Here is an 18302-nt window from a genome sequence, read left to right as displayed (position 1 = left end):
TCGCGCTCGGCTCGCGCTCGGCTCGCGCTCGGCTCGCGCTCGGCTCGCGCTCGGCTCGCGCTCGGCTCGCGCTCGGCTCGCGCTCGGCTCGCGCTCGGCTCGCGCTCGGCTCGCGCTCGGCTCGCGCTCGGCTCGCGCTCGGCTCGCGCTCGGCTCGCGCTCGGCTCGCGCTCGGCTCGCGCTCGGCTCGCGCTCGGCTCGCGCTCGGCTCGCGCTCGGCTCGCGCTCGGCTCGCGCTCGGCTCGCGCTCGGCTCGCGCTCGGCTCGCGCTCGGCTCGCGCTCGGCTCGCGCTCGGCTCGCGCTCGGCTCGCTCTCGGCTCGCTCTCGGGCTCGCTCTCGGCTCGCTCTCGGCTCGCTCTCGGCTCGCTCTCGGCTCGCTCTCGGCTCGCTCTCGGCTCGCTTCTCGGCTCGCTCTCGGCTCGCTCTCGGCTCGCGTCGGCTCGCGCTCGGCTCGCGCTCGGCTCGCGCTCGGCTCGCGCTCGGCTCGCGCTCGCTCGCGCTGCGGCTCGCGCTCGGCTCGCGCTCGGCTCGCGCTCGGCTCAGCGCTCGGCTCTCGCTCGGATGCGCTCGCTCGCGTCGGCTCCGCGCTCGGCTCGCGCTCGGCTCGCGCTCGGCTCGCGCTCGGCTCGCGCTCGGCTCGCGCTCGGCTCGCGCTCGGCTCGCGCTCGGCTCGCGCTCGGCTCGCGCTCGGCTCGCGCTCGGCTCGCGCTCGGCTCGCGCTCGGCTCGCGCTCGGCTCGCGCTCGGGCTCGCGCTCGGCTCGCGCTCGGCTCGCGCTCGGCTCGCTCGGCTCGGCTCGCGCTCGGCTCGCGCTCGGCTCGCGCTCGGCTCGCGCTCGGCTCGCGCTCGGCTCGCGCTCGGCCTCGCGCTCGGCTCGGCTCGCCTCGCGCTCGGCTCGCGCTCGGCTCGCGCTCGGCTCGCGCTCGGCTCGCGCTCGGCTCGCGCTCGGCTCGCGCTCGGCTCGCGCTCGGCTCGCGCTCGGCTCGCGCTCGGCTCGCGCTCGGGCTCGCGCTCGGCTCGCGCTCGGCTCGCGCTCGGCTCGCGCTCGGCTCGCGCTCGGCTCGGCTCGCGCTCGGCTCGCGCTCGGCTCGCGCTCGGCTCGCGCTCGGCTCGCGCTCGGCTCGCGCTCGGCTCGCGCTCGGCTCGCGCTCGGCTCGCCTCGGCTCTGCGCTCGGCTCGCCGGCTCGGCTCGCGCTCGGCTCGCGCTCGGCTCGCGCTCGGCTCGCGCTCGGCTCGCGCTCGGCTCGCGCTCGGCTCGCGCTCGGCTCGCGCTCGGCTCGCGCTCGGCTCGCGCTCGGCTCGCGCTCGGCTCGCGCTCGGCTCGCGCTCGGCTCGCGCTCGGCTCGCGCTCGGCTCGCGCTCGGCTCGCGCTCGGCTCGCGCTCGGCTCGCGCTCGGCTCGCGCTCGGCTCGCGCTCGGCTCGCGCTCGGCTCGCGCTCGGCTCGCGCTCGGCTCGCGCTCGGCTCGCGCTCGGCTCGCGCTCGGCTCGCGCTCGGCTCGCGCTCGGCTCGCGCTCGGCTCGCGCTCGGCTCGCGCTCGGCTCGCGCTCGGCTCGCGCTCGGCTCGCGCTCGGCTCGCGCTCGGCTCGCGCTCGGCTCGCGCTCGGCTCGCGCTCGGCTCGCGCTCGGCCGCGCTCGGCTCGCGCTCGGCTCGCTCTCGGCTCGCGCTCGGCTCGCGCTCGGCTCGCTCTCGGCTCGCGCTCGGCTCGCGCTCGGCTCGCTCTCGGCTCGCTCTCGGCTCGCTCTCGGCTCGCTCTCGGCTCGCTCTCGGCTCGCTCTCGGCTCGCTCTCGGCTCGCTCTCGGCTCGCTCTCGGCTCGCTCTCGGCTCGCTCTCGGCTCGCTCTCGGCTCGCTCTCGGCTCGCTCTCGCCGGAGTCACTAAGAGGGTTTAGTGGAGCGGCGCACGCTGCCCGCACCGCCAGCGGCGTTGCGGCCTGGCTCGATCGTCGTGCGTGCTAACTGCGACGCAGTCGCTCGTAGCGTCCGTGCGTGCGTCTCGTTGCGAGATCGCACGGGGGCAGTGGCAGCTTTGCGATTAACGCACCGCACTACGAACCCGCCGGCACAGCAACAACAACAACAGGGACGATTATCTGCACCAGTCTTGGGCTTCCCCGAGGTCGACTCGGCCTCAAATGAGAACCTGGTGCAATGTGTAGTAACCATCGCCTACTACGGAGACGAAGGTGGCTAAGCTTGGGTGTTGGCCACACCACCCCCTTTGTAAGCCGTGTCGGTGTTCACAGGTGCACAGAGCACGTGTCCCAACAGGCTGTTAGAGGCGACGTGGGGGAGCTGTGTCTGTGCGCACGCGTGCCTGAGCGTGAGCTGCCTGGCCGCGTTCGCCGCTCCACTCTCCGCTTCCGCGCTGGAGCCGCCTCCAGCCCTCGGCCTCTCCAGGGAGCTGGCGCTATCCCACGTGTCTGGACCCTCCGTGTCATAGCTGCAGACATCGTCATCATTGTCAGTATCATCATCCTTGTCACTAGCATCACCAACGGAGGAATGAACACTCCCCTGGGGGATACATCCACCGCAGAGATGGAGCGACGAATCCATGTCGTGTGCAAGAGCCAAGAAGCATCGTTACACCGCGAGACCCCGATTGGTGGTGACGGGTTTGGGGGATATCCTCATCCAGCAGTAGACCGATGACGACGGAGGTGACGTTGATGATGATGAGAGGAGGGGTGCGAGTGTTGAGGTATCTCGTGATTGCTCGTGGCAACGTCGACGTTGGGCACGAGTGGAGGGGGGGGGCTCGAGGTCGCAGGGATGGGGGGGGGCGACTCACGTGCCCGAGCACTGCGCGTAGTGGAGGTAGTCCACGAGCACATCGAGTCCCCGGTTCTCTTCGTTCAGGAACTCGTGCAGCCACCTGGGGGGTGCGGGGGGCGTGGGGGGGGGCACCCAGTGTTGATGCGAGGACTTCACAATAATTTGGGGTACACTCCATAGATGGGAGCACGTTGTGGAGACTGAGTGAGCGGAAGTTGCGGATCGCGAGGAGTCGATTGTTCAACTGCTTCGGCAACTGGCAGAAGGCGGGGAAGGGGTCAGCGAGCAAACGCCGCGTGCGTGAATGTGTGTTGCACTTCGTTTGCACCGTACGTAGCCGACCGTGCGAATTGGAGGTGCGGGGGGAGGACAGCAAACCGAACGCAAAAAGCAGTTCTCAAGAAATGAGTTTCCTATTAAGATTTCAAAGTGCATCGCTCCTGTTGGCTTCTTAATATCGGAAGGAAGAGCAGCGATATCAACCAGACTCGCAACAGCATGAGCAAACACAGCTGCAGTATAAGCGAAGCAGCAGTAACAGAGGCATCATTAAAAGTAACAACACGAACAAAAGAAACTGCGGTGACAGCACTAAGAGTCACAGCGGCAGCATGAGTTCCCGAGACCACAAACGCAATAGCAGCAACGGCAGGATAAGCAGACGCAGCCACCACAGCTGCATCAATGGCGGCCACAGCAGTAGCAGGCGGCACAACACCGGAGTCACACCCGATGTGGTTGGTCCGCAGGGAGATCTCGATCTCGCGCAAGACCAGCGTGGACTCCTGCACGCGCCTCTTGAACTGCCGGGGAGAGAGAGAGAGAGAGTGAATCACTCATCACGATCATCATCGGGCATCCCAGGCACCCCATAGAGTCTTACACAGTGACCCCCCAGTGACCCCGGCATGAGATCCTACCAGGCACGTGGTGTGGTTGGGAGGGATAATCATTGGCAATAACAATTTCATCGGCAGTCCTGTGTGGATGAGGCCGGGATGGTCGTAGGGGTTGGTTGACCATACTTGACCACGCTGGTTTGTTAGGGCGGGGGGGGGGGGTCACAGCAGGGCCGGTTCATTTACCACGCTCGCCACTGATGATCGTCGTGCATTGGATTCAAAATCAGGTGGCGGTGGTTCGTAGAACAGTGCGAGAATCATCGCACCACCACCGCGCTATGAAGCACTTACCTTGTTTTAAATAAATGCTTCCGTCTCTCCGTTCGTCCACCCTGGGGGAGGGGGGCAGCCCCCCCCCCGGGGAGTGACCCCCACCCCCTCCCCAGTGGTGATTTACGCCCAGATCGAACCCAATCTGTGGGAGCGGCACTCCATGCAGGAGCCGCCGACTCGAACTCCCACGCCCAGGGCTCAGGTAACGAATCTCCCTCCACTTAGGGGGATGAAATGCTCCGGATGTTTTCCGTCAAATCGAGGTTGGGAGGGGTGGGGGGGGCAGAGTAATTCGGCCACTTTCATCTGCTGCGCGTTCATCTACGAGCGGGGGCGGGGGGGGCTTCGTTCCATCCGGAGTTCGATAGGGGTAGGCGAGAACCGACAAAACATGTCCACACCCGCTACACGGTATCGAATGTCCCTTCTCGCCGTGGCGATGGCGACCTAATCCCACGCTGCCGCCTCGAGTCCGCCAGCTGCCCGGCAAAGACTCAGAGAGAAACGAAGCTCTGCCTTGTCGCAGAGATGAAGTCACGCGCGTCGCGTTCAAGGAAGGCGGCAAATGAAAGACAAATATCACGTTTTATTGGGATCCGTGCGAGCTGTCACATTCGAACAACCCCGCGTGTCACGTGGCTTCCGACCGCCAGTGAGGTTTAAGACAACGCGGCATCAATTAAACCCGGGGCCGTATGCATCCTCTGAGGGGATCCCCAAAGCAGCAAGAGCCCCCCCCCCTCATCGGTGGGGATGGGGGGGACTGTGCCGCCGTGTCCCCGCTGTGCTAAAGGGGAACCCGCCCCTGTGTCCGCCACTCCCTCACGACCACACAAAGTCTCCCTCGTGACCATGGCTCTGTGGAAGGAGGCCGTGCCCCTGTACGTTCCTGAAGGGCCCCCCACGACCACCCCCCCCCCCCCATTGTCCTCACCTTGCGCGCGAGACCCGCGTTGAGGTGCACTTTGAGCTGCGCGAGGCACGCGTGGGGGGCGGACTTCACCTGGAATCGCTCCTGCGCACACAGGGACGAAGCGCAGAGGGAGGGGAGCGCAGAGGGGGAGGAGAGGAGAGGGAGGGGAGAGGGAGGGGAGCGGAGAGGGAGGGAGGGGAGAGGGGGGGACCGCAGAGGGGGGGACCGCAGAGGGAGGGGAGAGGAACGGAGAGGGGGGAGAGCGGAGAGGGAGGGGAGGGGAGAGGAGAGGGAGGGGAGGGGAGCGGAGGGAGAGGGAAGCGGAGGGGGAGGGGAGCGGAGAGGGAGGGGAGCGCACAAGGGCAAGCGTCGACACTCAAGACATTTACATTCAGACATTCGTGGTGACATGACACCTTCAATTTCGGCCCTTTGTAACTCCACTGCTGGATGAAGACCGTATCGGTCGTGGGGGTTACCCATGTTTCACCACGATGGTCACTGCGGGTTGATGAAGAGGTGGGGGAAGCGGCGGGGGGGGGGGGGGCATGGAATGTTCAGATCCTCGTCGCAGGCGTTAGCCGTAGCCGATAATTCAACTCAAGTTTGCTGTGTTCAGAACGCATTGTGCAAATCACCGCGCCACCACTCCACCCCTGGCCTAGACTAATTCCACTGAACATCGCATTGCGTGCATCCAAGTACTATCCAGGCTCAACAGCACGGACCAGCGTGGTGATGAAGTACGATCCAACAACTCTTACGACCCCACGGTGTGGGGGGTGAGCACCGGGCTGCACGTGCACATTGTACTCGATAATCGCGGAGGGGGGCGGTGGTGGTGGGGGAGGGGGGGGCACCTGGTCGCAGACCAGCTCCCACTTCTTCTCGTCCTCGTACTGATGCAGAGCCTTGGCTTTGTCGGGAGGCAGGTTCATGGAGCTCTACATTCACACACAACAACAACAACACGCGCACGTGTGGCCATGCAGGCGCGAGCAGCGCGTGCTGAGCGAGGGTTTGAGCGGCGCGCGAGGCGACAAGGTGGTCAGCAGCACCACGCCAGAACGACATCCGCCGTTGTCTCCTCAATGATGATGTTTGTCCATCGCTGCACGTACTCAGTTGCAGCTGAGTCGACCGATGGGGAGGACAGGAATAGCGTGTGATATGACACGCCATTGATAGTGGCCGTGGATGGCATTGGAACCCGAGGTGGCTGGGTTCGTAGGGCAGTGCGGTGGCCGCTGCACCATCACTCCACCCCGAAAATTCAGATTTTTCGTACCACGAAATGCAGGCGGTTCGGGAACAATTCAAACATTAATGCAGACTCCTATGATATTCAGATAATTGGAATGGATACATTGGATACTACCAATCCACACACACACACCAACAACAAAGATCCCCCATACTGTCTTTAACAGACCGTTGGGGCAAGTACTTTTAGCGACCTAGGGGAGGCCCATAATAGGTGCAGACATTCGTCACCGATGTTCGCTGTGAGCTACACGACCGCCCCCCACTAGGGCTAACAACCACGTACACACCACGTGCAGACACCACGTGCATCAAGTCTGGCGACATGAAGTCGGGTCTGCATTCACATCCGCTGCGTGTTAGCGGTGCAAAATGCTGGACACGAGGGGAGGAGGTTAGAGCGAAGAGGCTGAAAATAAATACGGGAGAGGGGGGGTAGCTTGTGTGGGTTGGTGGGTGAAGGTAGGGAGGGCCACACCGCGTGTCTGTGGGCCGCTATCAGCTCCCCGCAGGATGCCCGCACGATCGTAAAGCTCTCGGCTCGGGAGTCGCGTCACAGCCCGAGACAAACAGCTCCCGCGCCCTGATTTACCGGGCCAGGCGCCGCCGACGGCCACTTAAATGTGCCGAATGGCGCACGTGGGCACACTCCATTAAACCCGAGGACTTGGAGGGATCATATCACGGCACACGGAACCCTCGTCCACGCCCCCCCCACCCTCAGCCCCCTCCACCACCACCACGACCACGAGTCTCCACGCCGCTGCCGGTGGAGGCGCGCTGGCGCGCAGCCACTTCGCGTGCCCCATCAGTCCAAGCTCTCCCCGAACCGCCGGGAACACGGTGTGACAACACCCATTATGGACGCGGCGAGTAGCCAGCGTGTAGTACATCAAGGTGACGGCTTGGCTGACACTGGCGCACAGACTGTGTGTGTGCGCGTAACTGTGTCTATGCCTCCCCTAGGTCGCCTCGCCCTCAAATGAGTACCTGGTTACGATGTGTGAACATCGCCACTCGGGAGAGAAAGGAGGCACGGCGTGGTGCTGGCCACCCACCCCCTCGTGTGCTGTGTCGGCCTTTATAGGTACTCGCTAACAGCACTTGCCCCAACAGTCTGATGAGGCTATATGGGGGGGGGGTCTTTGTATTTGTCTATGCAGGTAACTGCGTGTGCGTGACACGTTTGCATTCTTTGTTTAATCTCAATATCTCCCTCGAGCAATACTTCTGCTATCACAGAGCTCTTACCCAAATAAAATATCTGCCTGGGCAGAGGATTGAACAGAAACTACCACCGTAGAACCGGTGAGATATGTATAATAATCAAAACATTGCCACTATTTTGAAGATAACCGTAACGAGACAGCGAAGTTAGACATTAGGGTTTCGGTTGTGAAGAATGAAAAATAATTACGACGGTCAGTCAATCATCCAAGACGTGGATATATCTCCTAATCTACCGTTTCTCTGACGTGGTAGCCTATCCTGGAGGAAGATGTGCATGGGAAGATCTGTCATGAGACACCGTCAATCAATGCACAACACCGCAAGCCTCGGTATCGATTCCCGAGGCGTTCATCACCTCCGGCCTGTGCCGTGGGGATGTCACAATCTTATCCGAGAAAAGCACATTCCGAAAAAGCACGCTCCGAATTATACAAATGCAGCCCAAGTCTCAAATCTATCGGCAGCCATCGGTGTCTCGCAGAGGGAGAGAGAAAGCAAGCCGGGAGGAATGGTCCAGAGACTCGTTTCGGATCAAGGTGACCCGCCCGTACAACAGCAGCAGCAGCAGCTGCAGCAGCAGCAGCATCGTCGCCTTTTCACGCCAAGTTTATTTCACAGCCCGCTGCTCTTTCATCTCATGGCGAGAAGGTGGGGGAGGGTGAAGGGGAGGGGCGGGGCGGGGGGGAGGGAGGTCACGGGGCGCGCTTAGCGCATCCCAGGACAGATCCGTGCGCATTGCGCCTCGCAGACTCCGTGACCCCCGGCTCTCTCCCCACCCCGACCCTAAACACGAACGACAAAGATCCCCACCTCCCCACTCAACCCTATGGGACATCTGCAGCTTGTTTGGCCGAGTGCCGTTGTTAGCGAAATGTTGTGGCCAACACCGCCCAGAAGCAATTCAAATATTCGCTAGTATTTACTGGTCGTGAATGGTCATCGAGCTCGCGTCGCTGGGTTATTTAGCGTAGTGCTCCAACCACTACCCCGCCGCTCCACACAACGCGCGCGCTCGCACGCACGCGCGTGTCGCCAGAGATGGCCCGTGGGTCACGTGAGCCCGCGTCGTCGTGGTGGTGGCCACGGCGGGCGGGGTAAACTGATACAGAATAAACACCTGAGGGTCGACTCGCCCGAGGTGCCTTCGGGATGTTTGAGAGCTCAGAACGCGAGGCAACCGACGTTCTGCACGTTCGGCAAAGGGCGCAGGAGCACGCCGACCCCAACTCAAATGCCTGAATATTCCACAAGTGTGCGCGAATCGTTAAGCGGTCTCCCCTCAAACGCGTGATGTTTCATTTAATTGAGTAAACAGGATCACTCGGTGGATTGGTGGCGTTACGGTTAACATGAAGATAGTGATGCACGTACGTACATGTACGTGTCTGTGTTTTTGTATCGGTGTGTGTGTCACGTCGAGTACATATTCACGTGTCTCTATGACGCGTCAGTATGCATGCACAGTGTCTCTATGGAACGTGAGTATGCATGTACGTGTCTCTATAGCGTGTCCACTGCTCGTTTGCGAAGGTTCGCGGTTCGACTGCAACGGTCGCCCTGGTTAATACCGCAGCGTGTATTCACCAAAACAATAATACGCGTCGTCTGCTCCACAGTGCACGTTCATGATTCAATGGCGTCGTTCGCGAGAATGGGGCTTTGTGTGCGGGCGCCATGGTCCAAATGTGCCACATTTGAGAGATAAATGTTTACCCACAAATGTCTCAATTGGAATCAACGGTACACCCTTACCATTCTGTGATAACCGGGCAGGACTCTCCTGAAAAAAAGAGCCGCGAGACTCGTCTATGATAACAGAAGCGTGATAACGGAGCATTGCGTACAACGCACCCACCGCATATGCGCACAGAGCGCACACGAGCGCACACGCGCACACTCGCACGTGCGCTCTAGCTCAGCTTTCCCTCGCCGGAATCGCACCCGCGGAGTGGACTCCGTTGTGGCTGAGCCAGCGATCGGCGCCTTCCCTCGGCTACTGCCTCGGGCGTCGAGGCGGGTAGCTGAGCGACGGCGTCGGCTCGCGTCCCCGGCGCAACCGCGTGGCCGCGTCGCGCCCCGCACCTGGGCCCGGCCTCCCTTCTCGAACTCTCTGGCGCCGTCCCACGCGTGCCCCCACTGTCGACTTGCATCCTGCCCGGCTACCACCCTCCGTACAGATCTGCACCGCACCTCGCAACCGGCCACACGCTTGCTCAACCCTTGCCACCCCGTCGCGAGTCGCCGCTGCCCCAGTGCATGGGCGAGAGCTGTTCGCTCGTGGCTACCCGCGCGAATCGTGCGCGAGGTGTGCGTACGCGTGTGTGTGTGGTGGGGGCGTGGGAGTGGTAGTGTCGTGGTTAGCGCACTTTGCGCTACTAACCCGGCGACGTACGTTTTACTCCCATTCACGGCCAACATCGGTGGCGAATATTTGAACCGCTTCTGGGCCTCTCCTAGGTCGACTCAGCCTCAAATGAGTACCTGGTGCGGTGTGTAAACATCGCCGCTAGAGAGACAAAGGCGGCCGCGCGTGGTGCTGGCCACCCACCCCTTTGTGTGCCGTGCCGGCCTTCATAGGTGTTCGCTAACAGCACTTGGCCCAACAGTCTGTAAAGGCTATACGGGGGATCTTTGTCACTTGTGTGTGTGCGCGTCTCTCTCGCGGTGTATGTTTGTTTTGTCTGTATGCCTGCGTCTTTGTTTTTGCGCTACGAACCCGGAGACCCAAGTTCGATTCACATTCACGGCCAACATCGGTGACGACTATCTGAACCGGTTATGGGCCTCCTCCCCTTCGGTCAGACTCGAGCCGATGTCGCAGGCTGACAGCCACGTGGCGGAACGAGGACCATCCTCGTTCAATTGTCCTGCCACGCGGTGACATTTATGCATCCACATTGTGGTGCAGCATCACTACACCCCCCCCCCATGTACGCGTGGTATTTAACCCTATTGTTGTGCTTCGCTTGAAGGCGCTCGAATGGTTTTACATGACCATTGTATGACTGCATTCTATTGCGTTCCACTGTTGAGATTGAATCGCGTGGCTGAATCAACTCGCGGTCGTCGGATCTCGGAATCCACGCCAGTGTGAGTCTGCACTCGTCTGTGCTTCAACGGGTGACCACCACCACCGTGCGTAGCTAAACAATAAAAGACTCAACATATTCGCCAATGACACTGTGTGTGGCCTTAAAAGAAAACGGATAAATAACAGGCGACGTTTCGGGGAATGGCCCTTCTTCATGGCACATCGATTGGTTTCTTTGCACAGCAGGCTGCTGCGGGGCGACGTTGTGAGCAGCAGAGAGCATCGCAGCAAAACCCATGCCCGTGATTAGACGAGTTGGGGGGGGGGCAAAAAACCATGGGGGCGACTTGAGACATTGGTCTCTGAGAAGACGCGGTCTTATACTGGGGACTTCGCAAAGAGAGGCCCAGGGCAGAATGGGATGCGAGCCAAGGAGGCTGTTTGAGGAGGTGCCGCAGGTTGGCTGTGGCTTTCCCTCCATGTTTGTCCAATAGTTGGTTGGCTGGCAGGAGGAGGAGGTGTACAGCTGCCACCCCCCCCCCCCCCCGCCGCCACCCCCAGCATATTTGCATTCCCACGCAATTCTCTAAAATCGCATCGCACGGACAATGCTCACCCCGCAGAGCACGCCCGCTGGGGACACCGCGAACGGCAGTCGCGTTGGCAGCGGCGCGTGCAGCGGTCGCGTGACCCACGTGACCCACGTGTCGGCGATACCCCGTGGAGTTGCCCTGTGACCACTTTCCCCTCCTTCCGTGCGAATGGACGTGGCCCAGTGGTACCGCGTTAGCCGCTTGTTGCGGTTCGAATTTACAGCGGCAGCCCAGATTAATACCGCGGGTGTGTCAGCTGTAAAAAATATAATACAATGCGCCGCCTGCTCCACAGTGGAGGTTAACGATCCCGCGACGTTATTCGGAAGAGTAGCACATCCTGGCGTCATTGACCAAATATTGACAAAAAATGTAAAACATCACCCGCAATTTTCTCAAATGGATTGTACGATACGTAGCAATCATCGCCCGCCTACCCCGACAACTTGGCAGGACCCCCTCCTGCAATCAATGCATGAGACTCAATGACGATGTCAATGCGTGAACAAACTTCGTCATGGTAACAGGGACGGCGCCCGCGCGCTCAGCACAGCCTCGCGCTCAGCCCCGGGACGGATGGCGAGTGGAGGTTCGTGATGGATCGGGAGGAGCGGGCGAGCAGCTTGTGACACGCACGCTCATGATGGAGCCCCCCTCCCCCAACCCTTTGCTAGAGCTCCACCATTCTTCACCCCCGTCGGCAGAGCCGCTTTATTCAGTGTCGCCGCGTTAAATCTCGGGGTACGAGGTGCCATGGGGTGGCGGGAAAAGGCAGGTCCCGATTGGAGCGTCTTCCGTACAGGGGCTTGGACGTGGCATCTGTACGCGTGTGCCACGAGGGGATCTGCACGGGATCTGGCATCCCAAGTGTCCCTGCGTGTGTCCGTGTCTCTCTCTACCTTGATGCGTGCCTATCTTCATGGTTCTCTCTCTATCCGTGTCTCTGTGCCTGTCTCTCAGCGTGTCTGTATGTCTAGGCCTGTTTTTTATGTTGCTGTGTTTCTCTCTCTGCGTGTATCATTCTGTCTACGTGTGTTCTGTCTTTCTACGTGTTTCTATATTTCTGTACGTTTCTCTGTGTCTCTCAGTCTGTCAATGTGTGCTTTGTGTGGCGTGGGGGGCGGTAGTGTAGCGGTTAGCAAGCTGCGCTACAGACTCATCAACCCAAGTTCGATTCCCGCTCACAGCCAACACCGGTGACGATTATCTGAACCAATCCGAGGCCTCCCAAAGGTCGATTCAGTCTCAAATGAGCACCTGGTGCGGTGCGTAAGCATCACCACTCGGGAGACAAAGGCGACCGGGCGTGGTGCTGGCCACCCACCCCCTCGTGTGCCGTGCCGACCTTCATAGGTGCTCGCGAACAGCACTTGCCCCGACAGTCTGCTAAAGCTATACGGGGGATCTTTGTTTTTTGTTTGTCTGTGTGTCTCTCTGTATACCTGTGTTTCTCTGTATGCCTCTCCGTCCAGGCCTCACTTGGTGTCTTGACTGTCCTGGTAGCCCACAGACGTCGTATCTGTGCGTCCAACGCTCACACGTCGCTTAGACTCAGCGCAGTCAAAATAATAACAGTCAGCCGTGCTTTTGTCCTGGACAATTTGGCTTGGACTTGTCAAGCCGTGACATAAGCCATACGAGACTGTGTTGACATCGGTGTACAGGCGCAAATAAACAAAACCTCATCAACGTTGGCATTTTCCAGTGCTCTGAAGGTCCATCGCCCGAAACGTCAGCCTGCTAAAGATGTATTTGTCGTTCGAACGCGATTACTACGCCAACGACGTTGAAAATATACGTCGATTCACTGGAATGTCTCTTTAATCGGCTCGTGTGTGTGCGCGTGTGTATACCCACGTATGAGACAAACACACCACCTATAACCTCATAGACTGCTGGGGCAAGTTTTGGAAGAGAGTCCGTATTAATGTCGGATCAGCAGTGCGCGAGTCGGTGGTTTGGCCAGGTGCTGATATTTATTTACTTTCAGGCCGAGTCATCCTTAATATTTACTCGCTCACAGCACTTTGCTCAACGGCCAAACTTAAAGTCTTTAAGTTGACAGTATTTTGATTTGTTGCACGGATGATGCCGCTCTGCCAGTTACCCGGCGACTTTACAATGGGGGGGATCCGTGGCGCGTGAACACAGCAGCGGCCTGTACGCGGGGCGGGGGGCCTTTGACTGTGTATCGACACCTCGACGCGACGCAGCCACGTGCCACGCTCCTCGCGGTTTCAAACCGCGCCGCGCCGAGTGAGCGCTGTGCTCCAGCGAAGCCTTTCCCCTTCAGCGGCATCGCGTTGTGGTTGTGAGAACACAGCAGCAACAACAACAACAGCGACGACAACAGCGACGACGAGACTGGGACGCGAAGAGCGAGATGTGGTAGCACATTCGCTCGCAGCTTCGCGCCGTGAATACGTTTCTCTCTCCACAGACAATGCACTCGCTGTTCGCCAGCACCTATGAAGGCCGCCACCGGCAGGTGAGTGGGGTGGGTGGCCAGCACTACGCCCGGCCGCCTTTGTCACTCCAGTGATCATGTGTACTACACACCACACCAGGTGCTCAGTTAAGGCAGAGTCGCCCTGATTCATTGTGAGTCGGACTTGAATTGGGTTCGCCGGGTTCATAGTGCAGTGCGCTAATCACAGTGCCACCGCTCCCCACACGCATATTCGTGCACACAAAGACGAAAATCCTCTGTGTAGCATTAACAGACTGTTGATGCAGTGTGCCATGAAGGCCGGCACAGCACACGAGGCGGTGGGTGGGTGGCCATAACCACGCCCGGCCGCCTTTGTCTCCCTCGTGGTGATATTTACGCATCGCACCAGATACTCCTTTGAGGCCCAGGACCGGTTTATATAATCGTCACTGGTGTCGGCCGTGAGCGGGAATCGAACTCGGGCGCCGGGTTCGTAACGGTTGTGTAGCGCTGACCGCTACACAACCGCTCCCCACAAAGACAAAGACACAAGCATCCACGGTAAATGTAAAGAAACGCACACACCGCCCCGTTACCCCAAAACATATACACGGCCACACACTCACCGAGAGAGACAATCCAGTGCACACATAGACACCCACAGAGAAACACACCTGCAAAGTCACACACACATACACGTGTTCAGTGACGCCCACCCACTCACACCGTCACGTTTATTTTGTCAACCAGGTGAGATCCCGACAGACCAGGATGAGCCTCGTTTGCTCGTGACCCGAGGTACTCAAATACCTTCTGCAAATATACACGTGTCGTCACATTTCGACAGCGTACGAGTTTCGCGAGCAGGGGTGGCTGGGTGGGTGGAGAGCCCGGTTCTGACGTGAATAGAGGAGACTGCTTGCGTGGGAATATCAGCTATTGTAAAGTCGCACTCGGAAGAGAGGGCAGTACACCAACGCATTATTGCATCTATCTGTACGGCGGCTTGAGTTACCTACGCCGAGTCCAACTAGGGGAACGCAAGGGCCGGTTCTTATACCACTCGCCACTGATGTTAGCCGTGCCGTGAATCGAACTCCGATTGTCGGATTCGTATTGCCACTGCTCCGCACACACACACATACACTGTAATTAATCGGAGAACGAGCAGAGAAGCCCAAACACACCTAAACCCGTACCGACAGCCGCCATTCGCCACGAAGAAGCCGCGAGGTCACTTTGAGGCCACGTTAAGTGTTGATGGCTCTCTGCTGGCAGGAGGTCACGAGACAGGCCCAGGTGACATGGGTTGGCTGACTGAGATGACTGGCAGATACACCGCCTGTGCTCCTACTCTGCCAACTTGCTGTATCTTATGCGCCCGGCACTCCGCTCGTTGTTGTGAGCGCCGCTCCTCCACCCTCCGTTGTTGTTGGAGGGCGACTTCCTCCAACTGCCTAGCAACGTCTTTCACAAACCGCCTCCACAGAGGCTAATCTTGAGACCGCTGGCACCGGTCATCTGCAAGTCCACTCAGCTCCAGATCCTCCTGTACCGCATCAGCCGGTCCCCGCACTCTAGCCCGTGTCGCGCCTGTTTAGCCCCCTCTATCCGGCCAAACAGAATCCGCTTGGGCATGCGGGCTACATGATTCAGACAACGCAGCCTCCGCCTGCCGGAGGTGCTCACTGAGAGGACTGTGTCCTGAACTTTCAAAGATCTGTGAGATCCTCACAATCCAACCTGGTTGAAACTAGGATGAATGCATGTGTACGGATCGTAGGCAGGCCAGTCTGAATGTTTCAAACTGGCGTAGATGTCCCTTGAAAAGGACTCCACATATCGTAAGCATACAAACAAGGGAGGGCACAAACTGTGGCCGAGAAGAAGCTGGAGCTTCGTTGGAGCGATAGACCAGGTAGCTGCCACACACAGCGTTCCCCAGCTGATGAAAAGATAATGCCGTTTGCCTACATTCACCCTCACAAGCTCATAAACCCCGAAACGCAAATACGTCACCGGCAGACACCCACAAAGACAAACAACCTATCGAAAATACCACACGCAGACGCGCACATCCCAATACAACATCGTGCAGTCAGTCGCACTCTGTGACTTTCTACTTTGCCGTGTCACTTGCGCCACCATCGCACGCGACACGCGGGCCTACGCTGACCCCCACCCCCCACCACCACCACCACTCCCACCACTCCCTGCTCGATCGTTGCTCCTCCGCCACGCGACGGCCTCACCAGCACCGCGGAGAACCGCGCCTCCAGATCCTCGGGGCTGGGCACGGGCAGGCGTCGCGGCGGCGTCCCGTGCAGGCTGCGCGTGTCGGGGCTGCCGCTGCCGCTCGCGGTCACCTCGGCGCTGCTGGCGCTCCCCATGGCGGCACCACCTCCCGCGCGCCTCCCCGCACAGCGGCTCCCCGGCGACTGTCAGGAGCTCCAAGCGGCGCCCAGCGGCTCCCAGGGGAGCAGCACCCGGGACAGCGCAAGTGAGCAGCCGCGCGAGATCTGAGAACCTCGCCCGACAGAGGAGGCGCTAATGCGGGATCAGCATCCCGTGTCACAGAGCGACATCCAAACCTCCTCCTCCTGCTTCCTCTTCTTATATCAGGGCTACAGGTTCTCGTCGCATTCGCGCCCATTCCACGTTTCCCCGACGGGGCCATGCCTGCGCGATAGAGCGCAGCGCGCGCGCCCCATCTTTCCGAGGTGACGCGCCCCTACCTACAGCAGCTGGCGCATGGCGTAGAAGACGCGGGGCGGCAGAGAGCGGGAGCAGGGAGAGAAGGAAGAGCGGAGAGAAGGCAGAAGGGAGCAGTTCTCGTGGGCGCCGTGACTGCGTTGGGCGGGGAGGCGTGGGGATGCAGCCGGGTAAGCAGGAGGCGGGGGAGACGCGGGGAGGCGCTTAATATTATTTTATTTCGTGGGAATGAAGTGAATGAGGCTGCGGGTGTGTCTATCTCCGCTCTCGCTCTCTCTCCCTTTCTGCCTCCGTCACTCTCCCCCTGCCCCTGGGCGCCGTGCACCCCGCAGATTTCCCGGTCGCGCCGATCGTGAGCGTGTCTGAGGTAGAGAGCGAGCGAGCGAGAGGGAGAGAGAGAGAGAAGGGGAGCTGCCATGACGTAATGGGAGTGAGGCTGGCCCCACGAGGCCCTTCAGCGTTGGTAAAGTGCGGGTGGTGGTGATGGTGGTGATGGTGGTGATAGTGGTGGTGACGAAGCAGGTGATGCATGCTCGATTGAGACACGCTGCCATTTGTGTTTGGGGGGGGGGGGGGGGGGGGGCGACGCGGCCACGCGATTTGATGGCTCGGGGCATCAACGCTCATGAATTAATCAGCTGCATTACGCAGCATCGTCAGAGGCGGCGGAGAGGCCCCGTTCCGTCGTCCAATTGCTGCTTCTGCCCCCTCAACCCCGACCTCACACCCCCCCTTCCTTATTTTGTTCAAGCCCCAACATCACAGCGAATGCATCATTATTTCTCACTAATACGTCGCGTACCCAGGGAACACGTTCTCGCTCACGCTGCCAGACCGGCTTGGGAGTCGTCAGGATTATCGGCGAAAGGCTCCAGGGGTGCTCCCACGCGCACAGCAACCCCCCGACAAGTGAATGAAAACAGCTTAATATACGTAGAGGCCCGCGGAGCTTGGGCAATTGTTGGTAGCGCCGGCTCATCGCTGCCTGGCGACTGCTGCTGCCCGCCAGCTCGTGTCTGGGATTCCTCGGCGATTACGAGACGCAATTTGCGCAAACACGATATACAACTACACGTGTCAATAATGCACTTCCACTAGAGTACCAGGTACGCCTATCCACAATAATCCTATATTAATAGTACAATACTTTAATCATAGGAACATGTTCATATCATTAGCGCTGTTGGCTACCTACATACAGGGTGCGAAAGAAGTTCAACATACAGAAGGATGAGGCGCGATGGACGTGACGTTCCAAAGTAATTCCCGAAACAAGATTCCTGCTGTTCCGGCTGAAATTAAGCGCGGAGCATTCCTCTGATGATCAGATCACGCCCGGTCTCCCCGGGTTTGAGAAGCTAAGCAGGCTTGGCAGGTTTGAGAGCCTGCTTGCTTGCTGCCGATATGCGAGCGCCAGGCACCACGCACGCATTGCAGGCTGCTGTGAGGTGGGTCCGCGGCGGGCAGCAGAGGGCAATGCAGCGACATGCAGTGTATACCAATGACGACGAGCTTGTGAAATATCGGCGATCAGAGGTATAAGGGCGAACACAGTTCACTCGTTAAGAGAGAAACACCACTCACAAAGATCCCCCATATCGCCTTTAACAAACTAGGAGGGCAAGTGCTGTTAGTGAGCGCCTATGAAGGTCGGCACGGTAACACCACGCCAGCCCGCCTTTGTTTCACCAGTCGTGAGGGTTACACGTCACACCAGGTGCTCATTTGAGACCGAGCCGACCTAGGCGGTGGCCCAGGACCGGTTCAAAATAATCGTCCCTGGTGTTGACCGTGGATGGGAATCGAACTCGGGTCGCCGGGTTCATTGTGCAGCGCGCTAACCGCTACACCACCGCTCCGACACCCGCGACGTAGCCACGCAAGACAGGGTTCCAAGGGGGCCTCAGAGGGGAGCCTCATCTGACATGTGCCCCACGCCTCCCCAAAAAGCTGTCCACGGGAGGACGTCAACTCCTTTAGTAATCAACATTCCGATCTGCGTTCTTTGTGGCAATTGCTCAAAAGGGCCCAAACACTCCGACGTAATTGGCACGGCAAGCTATTAAGAGCTCTGTATACAAGAGGAGCGGTAGTGTTGCAGTGAGCGCACTGCGCTTCGAATCTCGTGTCCAGAGTTCAATTCCCACTCAAGGCCAACACCAGTGACAATTATCTGA

The 18302-nt window shown here is 59.7% G+C and overlaps 1 protein-coding gene across 4 annotated transcripts in view; it reads right to left on the bottom strand.

Annotated features, from left to right (window-relative positions):
- Positions 1-17216, bottom strand: part of LOC133344730 (formin-like protein 3) — a 47392-nt gene extending 30176 nt beyond the window's left edge. For 3 of the 4 annotated variants that reach the window (XM_061554832.1, XM_061554834.1, XM_061554833.1), the window contains exons 1-6: positions 15666-17216; positions 5726-5809; positions 4887-4967; positions 3507-3580; positions 2794-2877; positions 2311-2442 (exon numbers count right to left, since the gene is read on the bottom strand). In XM_061554832.1, coding sequence (XP_061410816.1) covers positions 2311-2442; positions 2794-2877; positions 3507-3580; positions 4887-4967; positions 5726-5809; positions 15666-15803 — 593 coding nt within the window. In that variant the 5' untranslated portion in view covers positions 15804-17216. Of the gene's footprint in view, positions 1-2310; positions 2443-2793; positions 2878-3506; positions 3581-4886; positions 4968-5725; positions 5810-14612; positions 14931-15665 lie in introns of those variants that run through there. The other variant, XM_061554835.1, reaches the window with a different exon arrangement.
- Between the last annotated feature and the right edge of the window lie 1086 nt (positions 17217-18302).

The sequence above is a fragment of the Lethenteron reissneri genome, chromosome 20 (assembly GCF_015708825.2).
Source record: "Lethenteron reissneri isolate LAM-NWPU_2019-01 chromosome 20, ASM1570882v1, whole genome shotgun sequence".
Taxonomy (NCBI): Eukaryota; Metazoa; Chordata; class Hyperoartia; order Petromyzontiformes; family Petromyzontidae; genus Lethenteron; species Lethenteron reissneri.
This window is presented reverse-complemented; position numbering and strand designations above follow the sequence as displayed.